At 38.6% G+C, this 25,792-nt stretch overlaps 1 protein-coding gene across 4 annotated transcripts in view; it reads right to left on the bottom strand.

Annotated features, from left to right (window-relative positions):
- RELN (reelin) overlaps positions 1-25,792 on the bottom strand; it is a 510,672-nt gene that overhangs the window by 80,160 nt on the left and 404,720 nt on the right. For all 4 annotated transcript variants that reach the window (XM_072147208.1, XM_072147209.1, XM_072147211.1 and 1 more), the window contains exons 39-46: positions 25,227-25,398; positions 24,497-24,599; positions 24,043-24,272; positions 23,047-23,267; positions 12,832-12,979; positions 11,878-12,136; positions 5,685-5,934; positions 3,437-3,605 (exon numbers count right to left, since the gene is read on the bottom strand). In XM_072147208.1, the coding sequence (XP_072003309.1) occupies positions 3,437-3,605; positions 5,685-5,934; positions 11,878-12,136; positions 12,832-12,979; positions 23,047-23,267; positions 24,043-24,272; positions 24,497-24,599; positions 25,227-25,398 (1,552 nt within the window). The remainder of the gene's footprint in view (positions 1-3,436; positions 3,606-5,684; positions 5,935-11,877; positions 12,137-12,831; positions 12,980-23,046; positions 23,268-24,042; positions 24,273-24,496; positions 24,600-25,226; positions 25,399-25,792) is intronic.

Here is a 25,792-nt window from a genome sequence, read left to right as displayed (position 1 = left end):
ACCCTAAAGTCAAAAGTCGTGTCTAGGTGCAACTAAAATTGTGTACACCAGAACTGATAGAGACAGGTTGGAATTATATATGTGACTGCTGTATTTTTGTTAATAACAGTGAATTAGAGAATGGGTGTTATTTTGTTATTCTGAGTACATTTAAGAAACTTGTGCTCGTGGGAATACCCCTTTAAGAGTGAATATGTCCCGTTCATTAAAGCATACATACACAATCTTTATACCATATTAAATTTGAGATTATCCTGTTTTATTTGAGCCCCAGGAAAGACTTAGTGGATAATTTATTATGGCTTTTCAAATGGAAAACTGGCGGTGTTTTTTTTCTTTCTGCCCCCTCTTGCGCACAATATTAGTGTACCACTCTTGACTTGTTCTATTTTTGTGCACCAAATTTTGGTGCCGCTTTTAAATGGCGCTTCTATTTTCCGAAACTTTTTGGTGCAATTTGTGATACAAAAAGAGAGCAGCTAGAAGCTGGTCAAGGGAGTTATAAACCTTTTAGTCCGTGCAACAAGTCATTAATCCCTTGAGCCACAAACTTACATTCCACTGAAAAATATAGCAAAGTTCCAGCAATGGAATGATACTGTACATACTTATAACATATTTTGGCAAAAGTTTATTCAGTTTTACTACTTCTTAAAAAAACTTTAATCATACACAGTTTAAATTTTTAAAAAATGTATTAAAACACAATAAAACCAGTATAAATTTAGTATCCCCGTGATTGTACCGAACAAAAAAATAAAGTAGAGGAGCGCATTGTGAAAGTTGTAAAAATCAAGGCCTCAAGAAAATGAAGCAAATACGTTTTTTTTTACAGATTTCACCACATTTGAAATTTTCGCACTTTCCAGTACAAGACATGGAATAATAAATACCATCACTGTGAAACGGAAAAATGTAAAACGTATAGATTTTTGAAGGTGGGGAGCGAAAAATGAACACAAAAAGGTTGCAACCTTAAGGGGTTAAAAAAGCACATAACACAACTGCAAAAATTGACCCGGACATTCAGCCCAGAATTTCCTTCTTTCATTATTCCTAACTCCTAAAGGCTATTACTGCTTGTACCTCAATTTGTATATAATATGCTGGCTAGGGGAAGATTAAAATAAAATGTAAAACATTTTAACGCTATTTAATCTCATTTTTATCTCCTAAAAACTTCTTTGTAATTCTCCTTCTACTTCTTCTATTCTGCAAGAGGGCTCCCATCTATCAAATGTGTTGCTGCCCTGTCCCATTTCCCAAGTACATTAGAAGAGGACACAGCTCTCAGCAACAAAGTTCTCTAAAATAAAAAAAATCTAAATAATAAACATAAAACACCACTAAAAAGTTGTCCTTTTCCTGATAAATAAGGATATATTGTGTAAAAAAATCCAAAAAATCAAAATGGGTATCCATAATAACCTTGGTTAAGCAGGTATTATGTTACTATACCTGACCTGTAAAGAGCAAATGTAGCCTAACAAGCTGTCTTTTCCACAAAAGTAATTATATATTGTGTAAAAAAACCCAAAATGGGCATCAATAATGACCTTGGCTGAGCAGATATTATGTTATTACACCTGAACTGTAAAGGGCAGATGTACTGTATATACTCGAGTATTAGCCGACCCAAGTATAAGCCGAGGTACCCCCTGTAGTGTATAGCCTGGCAGCTCCTGTAGTGTATAGCCTGGCAGCCCCTGTAGTATATAGCCAGCCAGCCCCCTAGTGTATAGCCTGCCAGTCCCTGAAGAATATAGCCAGCCAGCCCCTGTAGTATATAGCCAGCCCCTGTAGTGCACACCCTGTCAGCCCCTGTAGTGTATAGCCTGGTAGCCCATGCAGTGTATAGCCTGCCAGCCCCTGTAGTATATAGCCTGCCAGCCCCATGTAGTGTATAACCAGCCAGCCCCCTTTAGTATATAGCTTGCCAGCCCCTTGTAGTAAATAGCCAGGCCCCCTTTAGTATATAGCCTGCCAGCCCACTGTAATGTATAGCCTGCCTGCCCCCTAGTATATAGCCAGCCCCTTGTAGTATATAGCTTGCCAGCCCCTTGTAGTATATATCCAGCCCCCCGTTAGTATATAGCCTGAGAGCCCACTGTAATGTATAGCCTGCCAGCCCCCTAGTATATAGCCTACCAGCCCCATGTAGTATATAGCCTGCCAGCCCCTTGTAGTATATAGCCAGCCCCCTAGTGTATAGCCTGCCAGTTCCCTGTAGTATATAGCCTGCCAGCCCCTGAAGAACTCGGCTTATACTTGAGTATATACAGTACCCCAAAATAGTAAATAGTAAAACATTATCTTATCCCAGAAAAAAGCACACAACACTGTTTTAATTTTGAAATAAAAAACTAAGGACATGGCGACAGTAAGTAATAGAACAGTAGTAGTAAGTAAAGAAGTAAAACATAGAAAACCTGTATATATATATTTGCTGTTGCATTTGTTTCTTACTCCCATATTTTTACCTTAATTGCAACCTTTGGAAAAATACAACTCTACCTGTAAAAAGCCCTTAGATGCCCAAGAAGAATGAAGAAATCAGGCAATACCTTCTTGAGGCTATATTTGAGCATATTTGATGAAAGTATTGCCTGATTTCTTCACTCTTCTTCTGCTCTCCTTGGCAACAAGGTAAAAATCTACACTCATATACCTAAGTCAGATGAAAAATAAAAAAAAGTTATAGTAAGAAGCATCTGAATAGGATCAGGTTTCAGGCTTCTGTGCTTGAAAATCACTCCCATTGTTTGATAGTTGCCATTCAGGAGCATCTTAAAACGGCTTAAAATTTTTTATTTTGTCTGGAAAGCCCAAACAAGCTACGTCCATAAGGTGTTGAGTGAATTTTAGACTTTTAATGCAATATAGCTTAAAACTGAAGTATAATTTATGTGCACGTGTATTGTGCCAAATCAATATACATGTATTGGATTATATGTATAGTAGACCAGCTTCAACATAAAAGCCATCTTAAGTGACTCCTCTGGGAGAAAATCCAAATTAGCAGTTGAAAGGGACAAATCAGGAACCTGAACCACAGTGAAGAATGTTCTTGTCATTACATGGGAATTTCACACCCTCATTATAACTCATGCATATTAATATTTGGCTCAAAAGATCAAATGAGTCTGTTACCAACTAGAAGCATAAAGCAGACATGTACCAGATTGTAAGGAGGCAATAACTAAAACGCATTTGAAAGGATAAAGTCACAGCTTAATAAGAACTGCAATCATATTCATAATTCTGAAAAGTTCTGTCATAGAATTAATGAACCAATAATAAATGTCTAAATGGCTTTAAATTCATGTCAAGTATAAGATTAGAATACAGAGGATTGCATAGTGTTTTAACAGTATATTATAAGAAAATAATATGAATGTTTAGCTGTTCAATTAACTAATTCAGTATTTTTGTATACCTGGTATATTCAGGAAGAGGCAATGTAAACCTTGTCCATTTATTGAATGTGTCAGATACCAGAACTCTCTGAAGTTGATACGTATTACATTCCACATTGGTTGGAAGACAGTCTTTAAGTACAGGATTCCATGTGAGGCCCAGATCCACTGAATATTCTAGTTCAATGGCTATGAATAAAAAATGGAAATATTACAAGGTTTTAACTTAATATTATATTTAAAGCTACAAATCACATCTATGTATAATAATAGTCATAGATTGTTCAGGGTGCCTCTGTGGATACTAGGATGATAATACAAACCAGAAGGTATAGGCTAGTTGCATATAAAACATAGTCCTATCAAGTAGATAAGATGATAGAAGCAGCAATTTGTTTGTTTCATCACAAACATCTCCGAATATTGTCAGATTTATTAATCTGTTTATGACAGAATTCTGTCATAATTTGCACTAAAAAACTGTGCCGCATTTAAAAAGGATTTTAGACAGTTCTCATGCTACATCTTGTATAAAAAGGGGGCGCCAAAGCCTGTGCACCAAAAATAATGCTAAATTTTGCTCCACTTTTCTGTCGTAAAATGAGCTAACTAATAGGAGCTGCAAAGTACAACTAGACAGTTAAAAACTACAGAAGATTTATCATCCAGCATCACACTCTTATATGAATCTTATGCAGGATAAGACTGTCTAGCTCAATGGTTGCAAACCTATGGAACGGTTGCCAAAGGTGGCACTCAGAGCCATTTCTGTGGGCATTCAGGTTATCACCCCAGGACAGAGTTCACCAGGAAAAAATCCAGCAAATCTTTCTGCAGTTCCAGGCAACTGAAGAGATGCTGCTCTCAGTGCCGTTTTAAAGCAATACTTTATTGGCTGTTTGGAACTGCAGGAAAAGTGAGAAGGTGACAGAGCTGGAGGTCCTCCTGCTGGACAAAACCATTATTCCTCTACAGAGATTCCCTGGAGAGAAGCTACAATGAGAGTCCGAATTTGCCCTTCTTCTTTCAACTGAATTGGTGGCCTCAGGGGCTGATACGATTGAAAAATGTGAAAAAACAGGTAGCAATAAATTATTGCTTAAAATGCCATTTTGGAACTTCACGGTAAACAAGTGGATTTTGGTTGTAGCTTGGGCACTCGGTCTCTAAAATGTTCGCCATCACTGGTCTAGCTTGTGCAGCATAAGAGTCTAACTCTGCAATAGCTTATCTTACGACACTTTTGATAGATCTGCTACAATGGCTTTCTCAAAAGAGTTAACAAGTATGATTATAATAAAGGATACAGTATAAAACTAAATATAATATATATATAAATAATATGTGCAAACATCAAGAGCTGGTCAATGTGCCCAGTTCTTTTAATTCTGATATTTTATGCATATGGTTTCCTGTTTATCCTAAAAAAAATTGGGTAATAGTGAATTTTATTTAGAGTCAATGTTTTATGTGGAAAAGGAAATGTATGATAATTGGAAGGGAGATATACTTACTTTTTAACATATCTTAAACTACAGAAAAACAACAAAGACATCTAAATGAAAGAAAATCATGTAATACTGCATTCACTGCTGAAACATCAAATCTGTAGGAAGTAAAATAACATTAGGGACATTTTGTTAGGAGAGACAAGAATGATTTATGTAGGGTAGTTTTGCAATATTGTCCTAGGTGAATGGGCAGTTCTCAATGACCTATGAGTTTTAATTATTTATGCTTTTTGTATAAGAGCAAATCTGAAATTTAGAAGGAAGAGCTAAGCTGAAACATACCTGTGTTCTAGTGCCCACTTCCTCCACTATTTTTATGAATATCATGTTATTAAAATTTAAATTCTGAATGTTTTCAAATGATAGAAAATAACTAGAACAATATTGCTAATTATTTCTATATGTTCATTTATATACATTATTTTTTACACAAACTTTCAGTAGGTTCTGTTATCTTTAGAATACATACTATAACATATTTTTATCCCCATATCAAGTATATTTACTTGTTCTCTTTTTATTTGGGGAAGATTGTTATTTTTGTTTTTTAGTGGTTATGTTTAATCTTTTAATCACCTAAATATGCATGAAATAGTAAGAGCCTAGTCACATCATGCACTAGCTTTCAGCTGTGCATGCCACCTATATGTTCAAGTACCAAAAATGGTATTCAAATACTGGCCATATCCCTTAATGAACCCATTTATTCTAATATGGTAAACAAAGCAGACAGAACTCAGGAAAATATGATGCTTACCATAGCAAGAATCTGTCACCGAACAGGAAGCTGCAAAATCCAGCTGCATGAAAGAGTCTTCATTTACCACAATATCCGTTGTTACCACATAGCGAGTGCTGGCTTTTTCAATGAACACAAGTGCGTCACCACTGGATCCACAAACTGACATTTTTGTGCCTCCAGGATGCAGTAACCATTTTTTATTCTCTAAAGTGGTGAAATCGTCTTCTAACACTGAGTTTCCAGATATATTTCCACCAATAAGAATCTTAAAAAAAAAGAGACATGTGTCTTATTAAATGATTTTAAATGTTTCTTGTGGTGTGTTTTTCCAATGATCTGTGTTCCTGGCTCAGTAACTGTCCTTGTGAGATACTTAAAATGGGTAATTCTTTTAATTTGCCATTATTTCAAAAGTTTTTTTTAACTTAGTATGAAACCTTATTGCTTGCATGCAAAAATATTATTTCTGGGAACTGGATTTTCCATTATATTATAATAGCAGCAATAATAACACAGGATTCACTTGAAAATGCATACCAGAGCTGGTCCTGTTTCAAAACCTTAAAGCGTAACTGTAAAGCGGTAGTGATTTTACCAAATTATTATATGTGATTCCCACTTTGAAAACAAACATAACAATGTCTACTTGTCCTTTTCTTTCCACATTTATGGCATTTTCTGTTTTGAAAGTGTTTGACAAAAATCTTTCTCAACAGAGGTGTAGTGGGCAGAGACTAATGTCTATCTGTCTATGCCGTCAAGCTGAGGCCAGTCAGCTTGCCCACAGATCCCACAATGCCTTGTATTCTCTTTAAAAGTAACTTAGCATTAAATCTATTTAGTTTTCCACAAGTAAATCTACTGAACACTGCACAGTGCACTTACAGGATGCTTATGGTGACATCCTGGCAGCTTCCATCACATGGAGGAGTAGTACATAAAGTCTATGCCTGTGCTGTGTGAGTGCTAAGAGTTAATAGCTTATCTACACAGAGCTGATACTTCCGAGGTCAAGGTGGGGAAGGGAGCAGCATAAGGACAGGAGACAGACAGATAAAGTTTTGTAGAATCACAGACTGGAATGGAGGGACTGATAGGGAACAGGGAGATCTTCACTATTCTGTGCAGGAGACATCTGCATTCACTGTCTTGGACACATCCAGCTCTGCTTCATACACTGTCACATGACCTCCTCCCCTGTGAGCAGGCAGCAGCAGCTCCTCCCTTCCCATGAAACTGACCGAGAAACAAATTGTAAACAAAGTACGGATTCATAGGGCTTGTCAGCACATGGAGAGGAAGCAGCTACTGCAGCTCTGAGGTAATCTAAGGGGATAGCAAAGAAACTGTTGAATATAGATAACAAAGATAATAGGCAAAGTTGTTTTACATCCCAAGAGCTATTGACTTGTAGAAAAAAAACCTTTACAGTTACTCTTTAAATTCAAATGCATATAGGAAGTGTAATACAGGGCCTGGGAGCAGACAGGTGACCCAGATAGGGGGCCCAGATGCTAAACCCACTTCCCAGCCACCCTTTCCTATTGCGTGGCTCCCCTTTAGTAGGCAGGAGACAGCTAGAAGATGTTCCCAACCTATGAAACAAGACCGGCAACACAATAAATAACCAAAATGCAGAAGAAGGGTGGTCTGATCAATAGTCTACATTGAAAATTCAGAATACAGCAAACACAGTCTCTCTCACAAGCAAGGAATCAAGTCAAGATAAGCTAAAACTGGCACTCGACTGAACCACTCGTCAACCAAACACTTATAGAAGACCTGGACCTCTGCACCAAGAGAGTGGAACAGAGATCTGCCAGTCACAACAGTTAACCGTTGCTGGACAAGAGCATACTGCAGGAGGATAAGAGTATGGTACAATAAATTCCAATTCAGCCAGCAATCTAATTGCATGTTTACACATGCTTAAAACATAAAAAGACATAATTAGCATAATCTAAATTGTAAATCATGGACTGAAGATGATGCTAACACAGATGTTACAGGAAGCCCTGGACGGCCCCTGCCTATAGTCCTGGATTGAAGGGAGTGTTCCGGGGAAATGCTACCTGTGGCCCCTACCACTGTCAAACCTGCAGGAAACATTGCGTTACCAAAGCAGCAGCTGTGGGGGCTGATAGTAAGGTGAGAGCAGTGGCTTCAGCCTTTCCACAAGTCCTGGAGTAGCAGACTGAGTAAACAAGGTAGACTGAGATCTGGACAAGTAAAGTACAAAGAAATCAAACATGTGTTAAAAATTGTGAGGAGAAGGTGTGAGCTGGGGTGAGTGATGTGAACAGGGGTCATCGGGTGTGAGCAGAAGTAACAGGTGTCATCTCCTGCAATCTCATGTTCCCAACTCATGATTCATGAGGTTTGAACTGATTCATGAGGTGTGAGAAAGGGCCATCAGGAGTTGTGAGATGTGAACGGGGGCCAACAGGGTGAGCAGGGTCATCACTTTTTGCTTTTGACTATTGGCTATTACAGGGGCACTGTTACTATATTGGCTTCTGTGCCTGCACTGTAACTTTAGTGACTACTGTGGAAGGGGCACCATTACCATACTTACTACAGTGGGGCCCTAGTGACTATATTGGCCACTGAGGTTGTACCATTACTATATTGGCTACTGTGAGTGCACCTGGGACTATAATGGCTACGGTGTCTGCATAGTAACTATATTGGCTACTGTGGGGGTATCATTAATATGTTTGCTATAGTGGGGTCCTAGCGACTATATTTGCTAATGAGGGATACCATTACAATATTGGCTACTGTGGGGAAAGCATCTCTATATTATTTACTCTGGTGGGCTTCTGTGACTACATTGGCTACTGTGGGGGTATAATAGTAACTTGAAGAGAAGGAAGAGAACATTACCTGAACTGTATCTTAATCTTCTTGACTTTCTTAACTTTGTGTTAAGAAGGTGGTGGAGATAAAGAAGTGAGAAACCAAAATGTTTTTGTTGCTAAATCTGCAGAGATGAGTTGTGGCTGGAAGGAGCTGACATGGCAGATAGGTAGAAGAAAACAATGAAAGAGACTCCTTTACTCAAAGCCTTAATCTGCGAGACACCCGATTCACAGTAAGTTGTGGTATTACCATTGAGCTCATAATTCTGCAGCATTTCTTTTGCGTTATAACTATGTTATCTACTCTTGTGAGGGGAGGTACATGGAAACAGTCCTATACTACATCAGATTTATCATCCAGCATCAGACACTGTTATAAATCTGGTGCAGTATAAGACTGTCTTTCTCACTCTATTTGGTTTTGGCCATGGATCTAGGTAGTAATTTTGATGCCTACCCTGTATGGTTCTGTTGCTGTTTATATGTAGTAGTCAATTTCTCAAGGTTTTCTGGATCTCTGCTTGATATCATTTTATAGGAAGTTTTTATGTTTTACAAAAGGATTGATATACATCACAGAGAGTAATCAAAGATGTGTATTATAACAAGCCGTGCACCATGTGTGACTGTGGACAGATTTCTGTCCACTGGAAGTAAACAATGAAGCTTTCTATAGAATGACAAAGTATGACAATGACAAGTATACATATAGAAAACCATGAGAAAGTACAGAAAGTATATTGGAAATTATATAAATTTTCATCATACAAACAATAACATTTATTTGCTGAAAAGGGAATACCCCTTTAAATACTTTGGACTATTAGGGTTCCCTAAAATTTCTGGTGGCAGGCCAGGTACTTGTAAACAGAGGTCAGTAGGTGTGTTTGAAGGAGTGAGGAGGTATGAGAGCACTAAGAAGCAAGAGTAGCGAGTAAAGAAAGCTAGAGGTTGTCAGCCAGCATGAGGTATATTATACACCCAGGTAAATGTCTGGCACTGTTTGATGGATGGGCAGTTCTTTGAGGCTGGTAAAAAATGTCTACAAAGCTACTGAGACTGAGACATGACTGGTGACGGGAATACGCCACATCCGACACAGCTACAGATATCATCAAGAAGAAAATTGTATTATACGGGTCTCCACCAGATTTTTCACCAGGGGCCTCAACCAACCTTAACCGTCCCTTCCTGCAGGTAACTGCTGCAGTGGAGTTTCAGTATCAAGATGCAATAAGATTCAGTCCAAGTCCAGTCAAGTACACTCGCCAAGCTATTGAGAAAGGGGGGAGAACCTCTGAAACGCGTCTAGCTTGGCGAGTGAACTTGACTGCGACTGAATCTTATTGCATCTTGATACTGAAACTCCACTGCGTCTTCACAGAAGACATATCTGCACAGACACCAAAGAACAAGTGCGTTTTTAAACCCTACCAAGGTTAAGACTCTCCTTGCACCATTTATACAAAGAAAATTACTACTGCCAAAGAAGACACGCACTTGCAAGTAGAGTGAAAACTGAAAAGTGTGTGAGTATTATATGATCCTACATTTCCCACAAACACTCAGCGAACACCACTTAATATTACAATCTTGCTTTCTTAGCCATTTCCAAGCCAGATAAGAGACTGTTAACATGTGTCATACTTCATCTAACTAAAACACCAAAGTGATGATAAATGTGCACTACGTCTTATCCAACTAAAGCGACGACAAATGTGTATTACGCTCTATCCAACTATTGTGTCTAAATTGAGACAGTACGTATAAGAAACCAAAAATGAAATGAAAATTTTGACTTTGATTCATTTTTGACTTTTAAATTTTGTATTCATTTCATGATTAAGACTTTTCTGAGTAACATTGTTCAAGTAAAAAATACCTCAACAGTGTGAACACTGCACAATCACACAATTGTTTCAGGGACTACTACACCTCTTTTACCAACCAGTGTATATAGCCATACTCACATGTATGTTGGTAGTGATTTTTTTAGGTGTACTATTAGGTGTATTAGTTTGATATATATATATATATATATATATATATATATATATATGCGATTGGTAGGGCTGGCATGTTGGAACTCTAGTACATTAATATTTTAGCCCCTTCCCGGCGCAGCCCTTTTTCGTTTTTGGGTTTTCATTTTTCAATCCCCACCTTCAAAAATCTATAACTTTTATATTTTACCATGTACAGAGCTGTGTTATGGCTTATTTTCTGCATAACAAATTACACTTCAAAATGGTGGTATTTAATATTCCATGGCGTGTAAGAAGCAGGAAAATAAATTCCAAATGCAGTGAAATTGGTAGAAAAACGCATTTGTGCCGTATTCTTGTGGGCTTGGATTTTACGAATTTCACTGTATGCCCCAAATGACATGTCTACTTTATTCTTTGGGTCGGTACAATTACAGGGAAACCAACTTTGTATAGGTTTTATAATGTTTTCATACACTTACAAAAATTAAAACCTCCTGTACAAAATTTTTTTTGGGATTTTGCCGTCTTCTGGCGCTAATAACTTTTTTATACTTTGGTGTACGGAGCTTTGGGAGGCTTTTGATGACGTTTACAATTTTATCATTTTTAGGACTGTAAAACCTTTTGATCACTTTTTATAGAATTAAATTTTTTCTTTAATGGCAAAAAAAAGTGCCATTTTCGACTTTGGGCGCGATTTTCTGTTACGGGGTTGAACGCAGTGAGAAACCGTTATAATATTTTGATAGACAGGGCATTTTTGGAAGTGTCGATACCTAATGTGTTTATGATTTTTACTGTTTATTTATATTTATATCAGTTCTAGGGAAAGGGGTGTGATTTTATTTTTTTATTATAATTTTTTTTTAAAATTTTTTTTATTTTCACTATTTTTTAGACTCCTAGGGTACTTTAACCCTAGGTTGTTTGTACAATCCTATCATATACTGCCATACTACAGTATGGCAGTATATGGGGATTTTACTCCTCATTCATTACAATGTGCTGATAGCACATTATAATGAATAGGTTAACCCGAGGCTGCCACGGCTATGGAGGGGGCTCAGCCCGTGAGCCCTCTCCATGCACCCGCACCCAGCATGTGACATACTATTACGTCATGTCGGTAAGGGGTTAATAAAACTGTATTTTATTGAAAAATATATTCTGTGTATTCTATTTGCAACTATAATTGGGTGTACCTTAAACGGGTGCTCTGGACACTTTGTAACCTTCCTCTTCCTACTAAATGTAGGAGAATGTCAATTGTAAAGGATTCTTGAGCCCACAACATTCGCACAAAATATCTGTATGGCAATTAACTGTGTAGCTAAAACTACTATAGTAAATATTGCTTACCTGATCAATAACCCAGGGACTGTAGAAATGTCCATTCTCTGATGGCTGCCACCATCGCAAACGGGTCGAACTGGAACGAGCTTTGAGAGGAATTTCCAAGGCAATATACCGTCCAACATTACTGGAGTTACTAAAGAGGAATTCTTGAAGAAGGTTCCAAGATAATCCACCATCCAGTGAGTATTGCAGCAGCACCGGTTGACTTCTGGGATCTGGCACTGCCTTTCCACATCCTAACCTCATAAAAAACTGAACAAACCTATAAAGTACAGTAATTTCTGGTTTATGGTTGGAATTTATGTTATAAATTATCTTTCACGCACAATGCATTCATATTGTTAAAATGTAATAAAAATGCAACAATTATTTAAACTGTTTTAATATTACAACTCTAGGATCATTTCTGTACTTCACTTTAGTCTACTGGTAAAGACCTCACACAACAATAAATAAAATTGATGATTGTTGAAATTGAAAGATATACTCTGAGGATCTGATCTGCACAAGTAATATATTACTTCCAGATTTGCTGTGTAGAATTTCTGCTGGTAAAGCCACAGTATAGCATTGTAATCTATGGGATGTATGTATCCTTAGCATGTCATTTATCTGCTGCTTATCCTGGTGTGGAATTTGCCCCCTGCCACAGCAAAATCTTGGCATAAAATACAAGGTTTCAGAGGCTTAGAGGCAGAACAATGCAGAGCAATGGCTGAAGAAAATAGGCAGCAATGGATGCAAAAAAATGTCCTGGGGTAAATTCTACTGCCATTACGCTATGTGTGCAGATAGCCTGAAGGTTCATGGACTTAGAGGGGAAAGTAGATTTCTAAATTGCTAGGGACACTAAGAGACACCAAAAAAATTTGACCCACTACTTGGCCTGAGAGAAATAAACTGATTACTATGTTTATAAATGTTTTATAAAAAATATTGCAAGAGCATTAATCTTACCGAGCTAGAGATAAATCCAGGTCTCTTGTTACTAGCATTCGCAAACCATCATCACTAAAAAACAGATTGTTTCCACTGGAGAGTATTCCACATTTCCTTGAAGGCTTTCCTCCACTCACTAACAAGAATCTATCTGATTCTAATTGACCTGGAAGGGCAGAAAAATATGATGGAGTTCAGCATGTATTGGATGAATAAGTATAGTACATATCAGAAGCTAGAGAAGGTTGAGTGCAATATTTGTCTACATGGATGCATCCTGGCACTTTTCTATTAAAATATTTACTCAATAAAGGATCTATTGGATCTTTATTCTTGGATCAGGGAATTGTTTTTTGAAGCTGGATTATGCTATTGTTGCAAGTATATGATAGTTATACTAATAGCTCTCTGTTGACCTATAAACATGCTAAAGTCAAAATTAAATGTTAACTCAAAGGGTAGTTTGAAAAAATGGCAGCATAATTTATGCTAAGTTCTATATATGAGTGCTTTAATTAAATGAGCTTTAAGCAAAAAAAAAAAAAAAAACTATGAACACTACAGTGGGTACAGACCTCTTTACATTTTTAACTCTTTATTTCATTGGAAAGATCAAACCAGTTCTTTTTTTGCTCATTAATGTACACTCTGCACCTCGTTGAGACAGAAAAATGTAGATATTTTTGCTGATATATAAAACGAGAAAAACTGAAATATCACATAGTCATAACAAGTATTGAGACATTTTGCTTTGATATTCATATTTAACTAATTTGCTTTTCATTTCCTTCTGACCCTCCTTGAGATGGCGCAACTCCTTCATCGTCCAGCTGTGTTTAATTAAATTGATTGGACTTGGTTAGGAAAGGCACACACCTGTCTATATATATGAAACATGGGGTCTAAGGAATTGCCCAAAGAGCTCAGAGACAGAATTGTTGCAAGGCACAGAACTGGCCAGGGTTACAAAATAATTTCTGCAGCACTCAATGTTCTTAATAGCACAGTGGCTTCCATAATCCTTAAATGGAAGACCTTTAAAACGACCATAACTCTTCCTCGAGCTGGCTGTCCAGCCAAACTAATCAATCGTGGGAGAAGAGCCGTGGTGAAAGAGGTAAAAAAAGAACCCCAAGATCACTGTGGCTGAGCTCCAGTGCTGAAGTAGGGAGATGGGAGAAAGTTACACAAAGTCAACTATAACCGCAGCACTCCACCAGTCAGGGTTTTATGGAAGAGTCTGACAACAGAATCCTCTCCGCAGTGCAGGGCATATGAAAGCAAAAATATCTACACTTCAGTTTTTATTCTGTTGAGATGGGGTGCAGAGTCTACATTAACGCACAAAAAAACCCCTTTTTGATCTTACCATTTAGCTGCAACGAAACAAAGAGTGAAAAATTTAAAGGGCCCTGAATACTTTTCGTACCCATTGTAGTTTATCACTTCAATAACATGCCATAGGTTTTATAGCTCCTACACATAGGAATATGAGAAACCTATCAACATATCATAGATGTCTCCAAATTACACAATATATTTATAGTTGGAGGACCACAGATAGTTTACCAAAAAATGTTTAACCACTATTACAATGAAGTGGTCTTCAGTGTAAATGAACGGAGGTTGAGATGTGTTTACTAGTGATGAGCAGGTTTTATGGCTGCATCCAAATTTTGAATCAAAATTTGGTTCTGGACCCGTAATTTGCACTGAACTTTAACCTGATTAAAACCACATGGAAGTCAATGTCGAACCAGATATTAACACTCACAAATGGCTGTAAAATGGGGATAGTATGGAGCCAGGGATTATAGTTAATAACACATCATAAAAAATAAACAAAGAAATAATTTTTAAAAAGTAAAAAATTAAAATGCTGTTTATGACATTCTTTTTAAAGGTACTCAAGCTGTTCAGACCCAATCAGAAATTCTAATAGCAGTAAAAGAAGCAATGGGAAAACCGGATAAACTTCCTCTCGCTGTGGGTTAACTGCATGAAAACAGAGGATGAGATAAGTCATGTTGATTAGCCAGCCATTGTGGCATTTAGACAATATATATTGTCATGTGGCAACAGTGGCAACAGCAGTCACAGATGGCTGATCATTACACCCAGGACCTCTCATAGTTGTCCCTGCACAGGGATTGCTATGATTGGTCAGTCATAGCTAAAAGGTTATAAGAAAGAAAGTATCTTGCCTCAGCAGCTCTGATTTCCTCATTCCTGCCAAGAGATTGGAGATATGAGCTTTCTGAAGTGATTTGTGCCCATCAGCAAACTCAGCAAACACACTCACCTCCCTACACATACTTGTTAACCCATTATGTTTCCCATCTAATCCCTTCTGACAGCTGTTACCTGCTGCTTGTTTACAATATTTTACTACAATGCTCATAAAAGGTTGACAAACAAACTAAAACTTGTTTTGACAAAATGGGAGGATTTAAGCAGGTTTCTGATTTCAAATCTCTTTGAAACTTTATATGTAAATGTTCCTGAAGATTTCTAAGTGTACTATTAAATTTGTTAACCTTCTAACATCCTAAAATAATAAAAGGAAGTTTAAAAAAATCACTTGGATATGCTGAAGCAATCAAAAGTTGAAGCACTCAAAAGTTATTACCACATAAACTGATGCATGTCAGATTTGGAAAAAATGTAGCTCTGTCCTTAAGCTGAAAAAGGCCTATGTCCTTACAGTGAGGTGCTTTTGGTGTTGAGACCCAGTTAGCCATCTTCTTAGCGGTAAAAGAATCAATAGGAAAACCACAAACCTCTCCTCTTGGTTAAAATCCAGCTAGTCTGCATTTTTACAATCTCCAATTTTAATTTAGTTACTGCACAAATTGACAATTTCTCATTTAAATTCAGTGAATGCACAATTCTAAAACATTCAATTCAGATAATTCTCAAGTTTAAAATTAGCAAACGTTGAATTTAATGATTTTCAATATAAATTTGGTGAATGCATTATTGTTAAATTTCCATTTAAATCATTTTGAATTTCAAGCCTTTAGTGCAGAGTAGGCTACTGCGGTTTAAATACTGTTGAATACACCGAGCTGCATGGGATTTATGGCATGTTCATCTTATTGAAAGTCAGGATGTTGTTGTTTTCTATAGACAGACAGATCCTCTTGTCATTGATGAAACCACCAACAGAGCTGAACATGTCCTCTGACAGCACACTTGCTGCAGGACAGCACCTGCAGGTCATACAGGGCAAGCTCTGGCCACATATCTAATTCCCCTCCCAGAAACTGAATGGGGAGAAACCATCCTTTAGTACCAGGAGAAGTGGGAATAGGTAAGCTTTCACCTTGTGAGTTACAGTCTGCATCCTGGTACTATGTGCCATATCCAATGGTCAAGGAGGTTGAAAAAAATTGCACATGGTGTTCCACATTGTGGTAACGCTCACTCTCCCACCCGAGGTGGTGCTGGTGTTTCTGCATTGGTGACCTTTGCCTCTTCCTCATGTTGCCCCTGAGTTCTCAATGTCAGATGGCCAATGTCGCAATGCCTCCACCATTTTGCACTTGTACTCCCTAATATTTTACTCACGCTCTTGTGGTATAATGAAGCATGCTTTGTGTGTTGCGCCTGTGAACTGCAACAGTTTCACCCTACTGTTGGGAAAAGTCCTCCTCCTCATCCTCCTGTTCCTCCTCCAAAACTGTCCCTTGTACAGACAGTGCAGTACCAAACCACTGGTCCAGCAACCCACACTGCAAGCCATGTGCGGACCCAGGGCCTCAGGCGGCAGAATGCGGGTCCCTGTAAAGGGCGGCGAAATTCGCCGCTCTAAAGTGGGCGATTCAGGCGTCCATTACCGCCTGAATCGCCCACCAGCTAAATAAATCGCGCCTGTCTCTTTAAGACACAGGCGCGATTAAATGTGGAGCGACGCAGCGCCTTTCCGGCAGCTGCGTCGCTCCGTTCTAAGTGACACAGGCGTGAGGACGGGACCCGCGCGCCGAGGGAGCAGCCGCCTGCAGGTGAGTATTATTTTATTATTTTTCATGTACTGTCATTTATTTTATGTGGGGGAGTTATATGTGGCCATAATTGATGTATACTGGGGAAAGGGGGGGGTAATACATTACATGGGGCCAGAATTGTTTTATACTGGGGGGGGGGGGGGTTGGTTACTGTATATATTGTATGGGTCCAGAATTATTTTATACTGGGGGGGGGGGGTACTGTATATATTTTATGGGGCCAGAATTGTTTTATACTGGGGGGGGTTACTGTATATATTGTATTATGGGGCCAGAATTGTTTTATACTGGGGGGGGGGGGGGTACTGTATATATTGTATTATGGGGCCAGAATCGTTTTATACTGGGGGGATGCAGTATATATTATATGGGGCCAGATTCATTTAAACTGGGGCGGGGGGGGGGGGGGGTGTTGTGTATATTATATGGGGCCTGATACATTTAAACTGGGGTGGGGGGTGCTCTATATATTATATGGGGCCAGAATAATTTTATACTGGCGGGCTGTATATATCGTATGAGGCCAGATTATTCTTTTCCTGGGGGGGGGGGGGGGGGGTTATATATTTATATGGGTCCAGATTTCAGCTGGGAGGGCTGTATATGGGGTACAATATATTACTAAGCTGGGAGGGCTGTATATGGGGTACAGTATATTACTAAGCTGGGGGGCTGTATATGGGATACAGTATATTACTAAGCTGGGAGGGGGCTGTATATGGGATTCAGTATATTACTAAGCTGGGGGGATGTATATGGGATACAGTATATTACTAAGCTGGGGGGATGTATATGGGATACATTATATTACTAAGCTGGGGGGATGTATATGGGATACAGTATATTACTAAGCTGGGGGGCTGAATATGGGATACAGTATATTACTAAGCTGGGGGGCTGTATATGGGATACAGTATATTACTAAGCTGGGGGGATGTGTATGGGATACAGTATATTACTAAGCTGGGAGGGGGCTGTATAGGATACAGTATATTACTAAGCTGGGGGAGCTGTATATGGGGTACAGTATATTACTAAGCTGGGGGCTGTATTTGGGATACAGTATATTACTAAGCTGGGGGGCTGTATATGGGACACAGTATATTACTACGCTGGGGGGGCTGTATATTAGAGGGTGCTATATATTCACATTGGTCAGGGTTGCACTGTATGTAAAATCATGTAACATAATAACAGGGTGGGATATATTAGTTATAGGATACCATAGATTACTTTGCATAATTTAAACTAAATGTTAGGGGTCTGAATTAATAAATTGGGGGTGTTGTATATTGATTGGTGCTGTGTATGCTATAATTCCAGTAGAAATATATATATATAATGAATGGATGTTTTATATGTGGGGAGAGTGCGGTCAGTTGTGTTGTGAGGGGTATAAACTTCATACTGTAAGTGACTGTGGTATTTTTAGGGATGCCGGGTGGAGATGCTGCACGGAGCATTTTAATATTCGCCTCAGGCAGCAAATATGCTAGAATCGGCCCTGTGCGGATCAGCCTGACGCCTGCAAAGCCTATCTTCCACCTCCTCTGCCACAATTATATCCTCCATCATGGCCAGAAGAGATTTTTCAAGCAGCTAAAATATGGGGAGGGTAGCACTTACAATAGCGTCTTCAGTGCTGACCATATTGAAAGCAGTGCAGCACTGAACCCCTTATGGAGGCCTAGCCACTGGTGGTGAAGTGCTTTTGGTGATTACTTTAACTCACCTAGTGCTGGAATTCAACTATTGCCTGCTGCTGCTCACATACTCTTTTCAGCATGTGCAAAATTGCATTCCACCTAGTTAGTACATCACATATGAGGCAGTGCATGAGAAGCCCAAAATTATTCTGCAGTGCGGGCAACAGCATGTAATGAATGCATGGCCTTTGCACCATTTTCTTTATTCAGCAGCTTCAGGATGTCCATGTAAGTGGCCATTTTGCACTAAGTTCAGCACAAGCACAAATCATGGGATGTGTTTCAACCTCGCTCAGCCCAAGGCAGCTACATGTTTACCACTGTTGTTGGACACCACAGAGCCAAGCCGAGGTTCAGTGGCAGCAACCACTAATCTGCTGCTCATGGGTCCACAGCAGTATGTGGCCTCTTGCCCAAACAGATGAGTATCAGGGCGGGATGTTGCCATTTCCACTCGGCTCTGTTAAAAGCAGTGGTGAAAGCGCTACACTGACTAGATGAAGAAGGAAGAGTGGAGGAAGTGGAATAGAAGGAGGAGGCAACTGGAGGCAAGGAGTTAAGTCTGGCTTGTAGCAGGCACAGATGGAATACGTCCTCTCTCTGCATCACAAGCTCCATCACCACAAGCAGCAGCAGCACTACCAAGGCCACATACCTGTCCCTTAATTTCTGCTTTCCTCAGTATAAAATACCTGTAGTATACAGATGGAGTGAACACGATAAAAGTAATTTACAAAATCACTTATGCAGTGTACATAAATTGACAAATTTTGTGATATACAGATGACACTGCTATCTAACAAAAGCACACTTGCAGTGAACACTTATGTGCTGGTCAGTGATGCAATTTGACTTGGCATAATTCAAGACAGAAATGTAAATATAATCAGATATTGGACTTTACTAAAAGGATTACCGACTAGATCTGAGACTATTAACAAAACTCAAGATTACTATCTTAAGGTAATTAATTTATCTTCACATCTTTTGACTGTGTCTGATATTTCAATTCTCTCTAAGAGACCAACATTTGTTCCTTGCTCTTCTCGTTGTTATACAGCAGGGTCACATGTCCTGCCTGGCCAATCACAGCCAAGCCCCTAGAGGTCATGGATGTGGTGTCAGGGGATAAATCGTGCTTAAATGGCTGCTCAGCTGTCAATCCAGATCTGTTCTGTGTGGTTTTGCAGCCAAATAATGAACTAGGACTGCATATACACTTTCCCAGAAACCCCACACTAAGCAGTGCATGAAACAGTACAGAGTGCAACAAAATGAAGTTAGTAATAATGCAGGAGAATAATTGGGGCTCATATATATTTTCTTTGGTAATTACACTGGGATTTGAACAGTTTTGTTCCTATGTTCAATACTGTTAATGGGTAACACCTATACCTAAGCCTATATGCACACATTAAGGCTATATATACACATTACGACGCAATGTCAAGAGGGATGCCATGAAATTTGTGACTCGCATGCCACCTTTAAAAAAAGTAGAGGCTGCAGGAAGGTAGGCCAGTGTAGGGCTAGACAAATTTATTATACCCTTTGCCAAAAAACTGCTGCATGTTATAGTTGAATTCTACACCAAGCCATATCTAGCTTAGATTTCAATTCCAGCCCATGAGTGGTGCACAAGAGTTACTAACATGGTAGAACCTAGAAATTCTGACATCTCAGGTGCCAGGTGTGACAATTATTAAGATAATTGAGATGGTTTTATTATATGGGAATAGGCTGAATATATATTGAATGTATTGAGGATCAAAATGCTAAACTAAACCTTTGAAGAAATTTATTTCAGAAAAGTTAAGGTACTAGACACTTTATCTTTCTTATTTTCAATGGTATTTGAGTAAATTGTTTAAGCATCCTGTCTCCAAACTGCTTAATTAAGGACAAAAGACAGAGGGAGAATAAGCACACAGGAACATATTTCTCTAATAAAATATATTACAAAATTTAATATCCTCTGTACTATTTATAAAATCCTTTTGAACCTTTATGTACTGTACGCTCTAAGTACCAGTATATACTTGTGTATAAGCAGAGTTTTGCAGCACAAAAAATTTGCTGAAAAACCTCACCTCGGCTTATACACGAGTCAATTAAAAAAACCTTAATACTCACCCTCCCCCGCCCGGATCCTCGGTGCGGCTCCTCTTCTTTCTTCTCTAGCCAGCAGAGTCGTGTCCATGTCATCTCCCGGCCGGCGCACACTATGATGTGGCGGTGTTGCCGTTGATGAAGTCATCAGCGGCGACACCGCCGCATCATACTGTGCGACTCTGCCTGCTAGAGAAGAAAGAGAAGAAAGAAGAGAGGAGCCGCCGGGAACCGTGCTGAGCATCGGGGGTGAGTAAGTTTCGCCGGAGGGTGAGTATTAAGTTTATTTTTTTTATGTGCTTGGCATACAGGGGGCTGGCTGTATACTTTATGGAGCTCACTAATGTTTTATAATATGTGCGTTTTTCATATTTATTTTTATGTATTTTTTCTTAATAAAGTATTGATTTAATTGAACCTGAATACTCTTGATTCTCTTTTGGTTTTATATATGGGGCTAGCTGTATACTACAGGGAGCTGGCTGGCTGTATACTACAGGGGGCTAGATATATACTACAGTGTGCTGGCTGGCTGTATACTACAGGGGGCTGGCTATATACTACAGGGGGCTGGCTGTAAACTACATGGGGACTGGCTGACTATATACTACAGCCTCGGCATATACACGAGTCAATAGGTTTTCCCAGTTTTTGGTGGTAAAATTAGGGGTCTCGGATTATACTCGGGTCTGCTTATAGTCGGGTATATACGGTATTTTGCACTGTATGATTGTTATAGGGCATAGGGAATTTTCATGCGAATATAGGCAACCATACCAAAATATCATCAATGTATTTAAATGATAACAATTATTTTTAAGAATGTAAATACATATTAGTTTGTAACAAAATTATATTTATATGTGGAATCAAACCAGAAATCAGCAGTCTTTATGTCTCTGCCTGCAGGCACCATTTAAATTTTCAGAAGTTTACATAATCATCAGAAAAAAATGGTAAACTGAAAACAAGAAATAGTTGGAATAAGGGGATGCAGGTGCAGCTTCTCACTCAGGATTTAAGTGAGTCTGCATCAGGTAGAACAGCAGGAGGGAGACCAAAGCATAACAGCTGTAACATCACACTCAGTAGGCACAAGAGAGAAAATGTATTTATAGAACCAATAGAGAAGAGGAACAACTTTAGCTTTTTGTTCGTATCTGGGTAGTGACTTCCATTTCTTATGCCACATACTGTATTTCATCAAAAAATAACACAGTGTCTTTATTTTATGATAAGGCTTCGCCAGGTTCCATCATTCCGTAGGATAGGCTTCTGATCAAATGGAACTGAAAATTGTATTCTTTTAATAAACTGACACAGCAGAATTTTCAACAGAGGTTTTTAAAGAAGATCTGTCACCAGAATTTTACCCCTCACACCAGTAATACCTGCTGGTAAAGGGTTATAGGTCCACCACACATCATCTAAAATTATCTGCCACTGAGGCACTGTACCTTAAAGAGGACCAGTCACCCATAAAAAAGCACAAGGAGCTTCTTACTTTAGTAACCCTCCGATAAAGCTAGCAGACACTGCTGTGCTGTACAATAGGAAGGGAGGGTTCCGATAAAGCTAGCAGTGTAACACTGCTGCATTTGAGATAGCGCTAAGAGCTGCTGAAATTCTTAAGTAAGCAGCTCCTACTGCTTTTTACATGGGTGACAGGTTACAGCCATTTTTCTGACATGCAAATGATTAGACAAAGAGTCAAGTTCTGCAGGCTGCCAATGAACCACACCTCCTTCTTTTGCTTGACAGCTCTGGGTCTCTTCAAATCTCAGCCTGAAAGGAAAGGAAGTCCTCCCCCTGTTCCACTTACTGTTCTTACCAGAATGCTGTCCCTCTCACTGTATGGTGAAATTAGCAGTGAGTATTGGGAGTTTATTCCACCCTGCGATGGTCAGAGCTAAGCACCAGTGGGTGGAGCCAACATAGACAAAGGCATTAAAAGTTTGGGGAATTATTTTACTGGAGGGAGGAGGCAGATTTAAGCTGGGATGCCTGCACTGAACATTTTCAACAAAGGCACAGTGGGGATAGTAAGCTTTATTGTGCCTGTTCTTAATGACAGGTTACCTTTAAAGGAACACTCTAGTCAAAGCTAATTCATTGAATAATGCATGGTGCAGGGCCTGAAGGGAGAATGATTTTCATTGTATTTCTAGAACCCTGCGAGAACCAAGGCCCTGCACAGTCAATAATTCAATTAATCAGCTTTGATTGGAGTGTTCGTTTAACAAATATAAATATGCATCTTTACATGCACTTCCTCAGCTGCTCAAAAAGAGGTCATAAATTGCTAAGTATTGATAGTAACACTTCACTTTCTGATTTCTAAATATATGTGAAAAGGTGAATACGAAATATGAAATGCAAAGTTATTGGGCATACAAATATGACATTCTTACCTTCAAAATCATCCTTGAGGAAGTCTGGATTCTTAGTACTGACTTTGCAAGTAGGGCCAGAGTAGCCTGGATCACAAATACATTTGGTCCCATTGACACAACTTCCATGGCCATTGCACATTTCCTCACACTGAGGACCAATGTAAATATTATCAATTGCCCATGTCACCGGTTTCATAGAAGTTGGGTAAAATCCTTGATACCATCTGAATCTAATAGAACTTAAATAGCCGGGGGAAAAAATTAAACCGTTAACTACCTCTTTATGTACTATATAAAAAAGTTAACTATATAAGTTCAGTAACTATATTTGAAGTACAGTACTTTATATGAATCAAAGCTGCCCATTTGCAGGTGTTCATAAAAATTGCAAATTTTTCTTTTTACTGACACTGCATTAAGAATTGCTGTGCTTTTGCAGTGCCAAATACAGTTTGTCACAACAGGTGAAGTCAGTGTTAAGTATTGCAAGACTACAGCAATTTGTGGTAAAAGCATGTACTGTTTTATTTTGTCAGTGTAGTTCTTAGTCTCCTGAAAGGAAACACTAAGTATAAAGGCACCTAAACATAATAATATTAGTGGATTTTTCCAGTTATAGAAAATTGTACTCACTTATATGCAAATGATAATAAAATCTAAAGGCTTAGATTGACCTTCCCAAATCCCTCCCTGCTGCTGGTCTGATACTGCTGGGGTAATTCCCAGTCATTTTCTGCCTTGTCAGGATGAATACAGAAAGTGGAGAACAGCAGGGACTGGGACACTGTTAAAATGTCATCGGTGAAGATTCAGTGTAGTAAGTTATTTAGTTTTTTTCTTTATCAGTAGAAGCCTAAAGAGACTAATTTTTGTCAAACCAAAAAAACGCTATCATAGATTGGAAAACAATTGGTTATATTATGCATGTTAATTGCAATCTGCTGTTACTGAAATAAATTTAAGGAACATCTTTAAAATCTATAGATGAGGGGGAAACTAGTTAACTTTTCTTACCCACAGAGATGTAGTTTTCCAAAATGAATGACTTCCCTTCTCCATCCTTGCATTGTTCCAGCATAGTAAATACTACTTGGATGGTGCTCAGTGGAGCATAATGAACTAACATGACTGGTACTGCTATAGCACAGAGGTAGAAGTAAGTGCCATGTGGCACCAAAATCTCGTGAAAATTCCAATCTCACTGGGTCATCAGAATTGCTGTCTGTTGTACAACCTACATTGATCTGCATTAAAAGAAAATACTATGTTACAGTGGCTTATTTAGTAGTATCTTTATTTAGTAGTGTAATTTTATTTACAAAAGTACATTTTATTCTTATTTGAAGAAAAAAATACTAACAGGTACAGGACTGACAACACACATAAAGGCTTAAGATAATGCATACAATTTCACTTGCAGAACTTGAACTCATTTGTTTAAATCAATGTAAATAATGATTAGTCATACCTCAAACTGAATAATGGTATTCTCATCAACATCCAGATCTCTTGTAGTAATGGAATGTTCCCCTACTTCATTGGCGACAAATACCATGGCTGAATCTTCCTCCCTGTCCAAGAACAAAAAGCTTTAAAAAAACACTCTGATGTGATTTGCCCTCTAAAACCTCTACTCCCGACATTTGAACATGAAGGGGGTATTCATCAAGGCTTACACCCCTTACACCAACTCTATACAAAATGGGGATGGAGTGGGGCACACACTTCTATGAATACTAGCTACGCATAGTGTTGAGTGGACCTGAACTATTCTGAACTATTCTATACTTCGGACCCCCAGTACCTTACCCCAAACTTTATCAGAAGTTTGAGTCCAGGTTTGGATCCAGCTCAATTGACCACCAGTTACGCCTGGGTGTTAACTGCTTACTTGTTAAATTATTTTAAATTGATCCAGCCAGTCTGTGCTGTCATTTTCGGGAGGATCAGGGCTCCCTAATTACATAATTGGTAGTGCAGATCTTCCCCAAAATGGCTTAGCGCAGCCACTACCATTTGAACAGTTGACACCCGCAATCAGTGCCATCGCTTGCCACAGGTATTACAAGGGGTATTGTTCCAAAACCGGACCCAAGATTTCCAAGTTTTGTAGAATAAAATTTTGTCCTGCCTTTCTTCCCATTATAAAACCTGTGAGTATTAGTAGCAAAATAACAGTTTTCAATAATCAGACTTACGGAGCTCCCTTTGAAGAATATGGACAATAGAGACCAATATTGCCACCAGGGTAGAAAAACCAATTATCTTCTTTTGGACCAAAATCAAATGTATCCAGGAGGATAGAAGGATTGTTTACATTATTTCCATCTATAACAAAGTCTTCTATGATCCAGATTTCATCCTTCTTTCCTGTTTTAAATATGAGAATAAAAAGAATGAAGGTTGTCAAATATATATTATCCTGTGGCTATGGCTTTTCTTCTTCCAGGCATCACTACATATACTCATGAATTTTTGAAATTTACATATACTCATGAATATTTTCTAAGTAATAGTTTAGAAATCCAGACATTTAACCCCTTCAGGACTATTTTGGCCTCTAAGACACAGCCCCATTTTTCAAATCTGCCCTGTGTATGGGCACCAGGCTGGGCATAGATTGGAAGGAGCCTCCTCCAGAGCAAATCTGCATTGTCAAATTTGTTAATGTGGATATATAGGGACTTAATTTTTTGCCACATGAGAATTTCTGGTACATAATTTTGGGGCATCTATCTTAGGGTTGCACGATACATCAAAATCA

This window comes from Engystomops pustulosus, chromosome 4 (genome assembly GCF_040894005.1).
Source record: "Engystomops pustulosus chromosome 4, aEngPut4.maternal, whole genome shotgun sequence".
Taxonomy (NCBI): domain Eukaryota; kingdom Metazoa; phylum Chordata; class Amphibia; order Anura; family Leptodactylidae; genus Engystomops; species Engystomops pustulosus.
Note: the sequence above shows the minus strand (reverse complement) of the source record. Positions and strands in the feature narration are given on the sequence as shown.